General features: G+C 36.5%; 1 protein-coding gene across 1 annotated transcript in view; it reads left to right on the forward strand.

Annotated features, from left to right (window-relative positions):
• SHC4 (SHC (Src homology 2 domain containing) family member 4) overlaps positions 1 to 1,545 on the forward strand; it is a 112,206-nt gene that overhangs the window by 66,252 nt on the left and 44,409 nt on the right. The window contains exon 6 of the mRNA XM_015558911.1: positions 383 to 414. Within this exon, the coding sequence (XP_015414397.1) occupies positions 383 to 414 (32 nt within the window). The remainder of the gene's footprint in view (positions 1 to 382; positions 415 to 1,545) is intronic.

The raw sequence follows: 1,545 nt of genomic DNA on the forward strand, positions 1-1,545 counted from the left end.
ACGGCGCTTGCAAGAGCGTTACTTTGTCTCCGTGTCACCTAACAGGGTTTCTGCTTATGATGCTACAAACTGGGGAAGACGCGCCTCTGTAGCAACGCATCCTCCTCCTCCTCCTCCTCCTCCTTCCCGCTTCCTTCCCTGCTCCTCGGGCTCCTCCTCCTGCTCCACCCCGGGCCATCGCGCCTGCTCCGGGGTTCCAGCTACCTTTTGTCTGCGCAAACGACTGCTGAGTCCACGCCTGCAAACCGCACAGTGTTCTCCACCACAAAGCAACATGCTGACAATGGGTCCTTTTTTCTTTTCTTTCGATGTTCCTCATTAGGAAAAGTTAAATTCACGAATAAGCACATTTTCCGTGCTCTTTTAAAGAAGTTCTAGTGAGGATATCCTCGGTCCCATTTCTTTTTGCAAGAGGTAACTTCCCATTATTATCAATCTGATGTGTATGCTTTAAATTCTTTTTCTTTGCATTTACATGGATCGTAGGTCCTCGTGGGAAAAATCTTACTTTTTTAAATGTCTCACATAACTGTCTTCAATTTACAAACCCAAACCCTCAGCAATGTCTTAAAGATTTAGCCTAATAGCATTTCCTTTGTATAACTATACTACGGTTGACCTAGCTATGCAAAAATAATTTCCAATCTTTTGATGTTATAAACTGGCTAAATGAACATCCACATATGCCAGTTTCTCTAGAATAAATGCAGTATTTGAAAGTGGAAAGGTGGAATCATAGGGTATGCATACTTTACTTTTAATAAATACTGTCAAATTGCTTTCTAAAGTTGCTATACAAATTTAAGTTCTGGCCAGCAGTGTTTGAGAATATCCACACCCTTGCCACACGTGATTTTGCTGAACTTGGACAGTTTTATCAATTTAATATCTCTTGTTTTATTTTGAATAGTCTTGATTTCTTAGACATCGATTATTTTTTCGATATGTTTATTGAACATTTTATTACTTCTGAAAATTAACTGGTCTTACTTTGGGTTTATTTCTTTTTCTTATTGGTACATAAGAACTCCTTATAAATCCTGACTATATGAATACTTTCGTTTTACATGTTGTAAATATATTCTCTCTTCCTGTTGTTTGTCCTGTTTCAGGGGTCTCTTCTAATACAAAGTTTTAAAATGAGTTTTTATGTAATCTAATTTGAGGGGATTTTTGGTTTGTCTTCTGTCTATTAAGATGGGGTTTTCCTATCTCAAAGATCACAAGCATAATATTTTATCTGCCTTCTGGTGTAGTTGTAGATTTTTTAATGAATCAGACATTTATTTATATAGATAGTAGGAGGACAGGGCTTATTTATATATTTTTTCCATATAAGCCAGCCAACTCCACTAATTTAATCACTTATCCTTTGTCTGTTAGATGCCACATTTATCATAGACTAAAAGTCCATGAATATGTGTCTGTTTTTAGACTTTGTATTCTAATGAAATCCGTAATTTTATAATATGCCTTGCTTATTAGGAAAATCTAGTCTCTTTGTTCTTTTTTAAAATCACATTTCCATTGATTTCAGAGAGGAAG

This window comes from Myotis davidii, unplaced genomic scaffold (genome assembly GCF_000327345.1).
Source record: "Myotis davidii unplaced genomic scaffold, ASM32734v1 scaffold132, whole genome shotgun sequence".
Lineage (NCBI taxonomy): Eukaryota > Metazoa > Chordata > Mammalia > Chiroptera > Vespertilionidae > Myotis > Myotis davidii.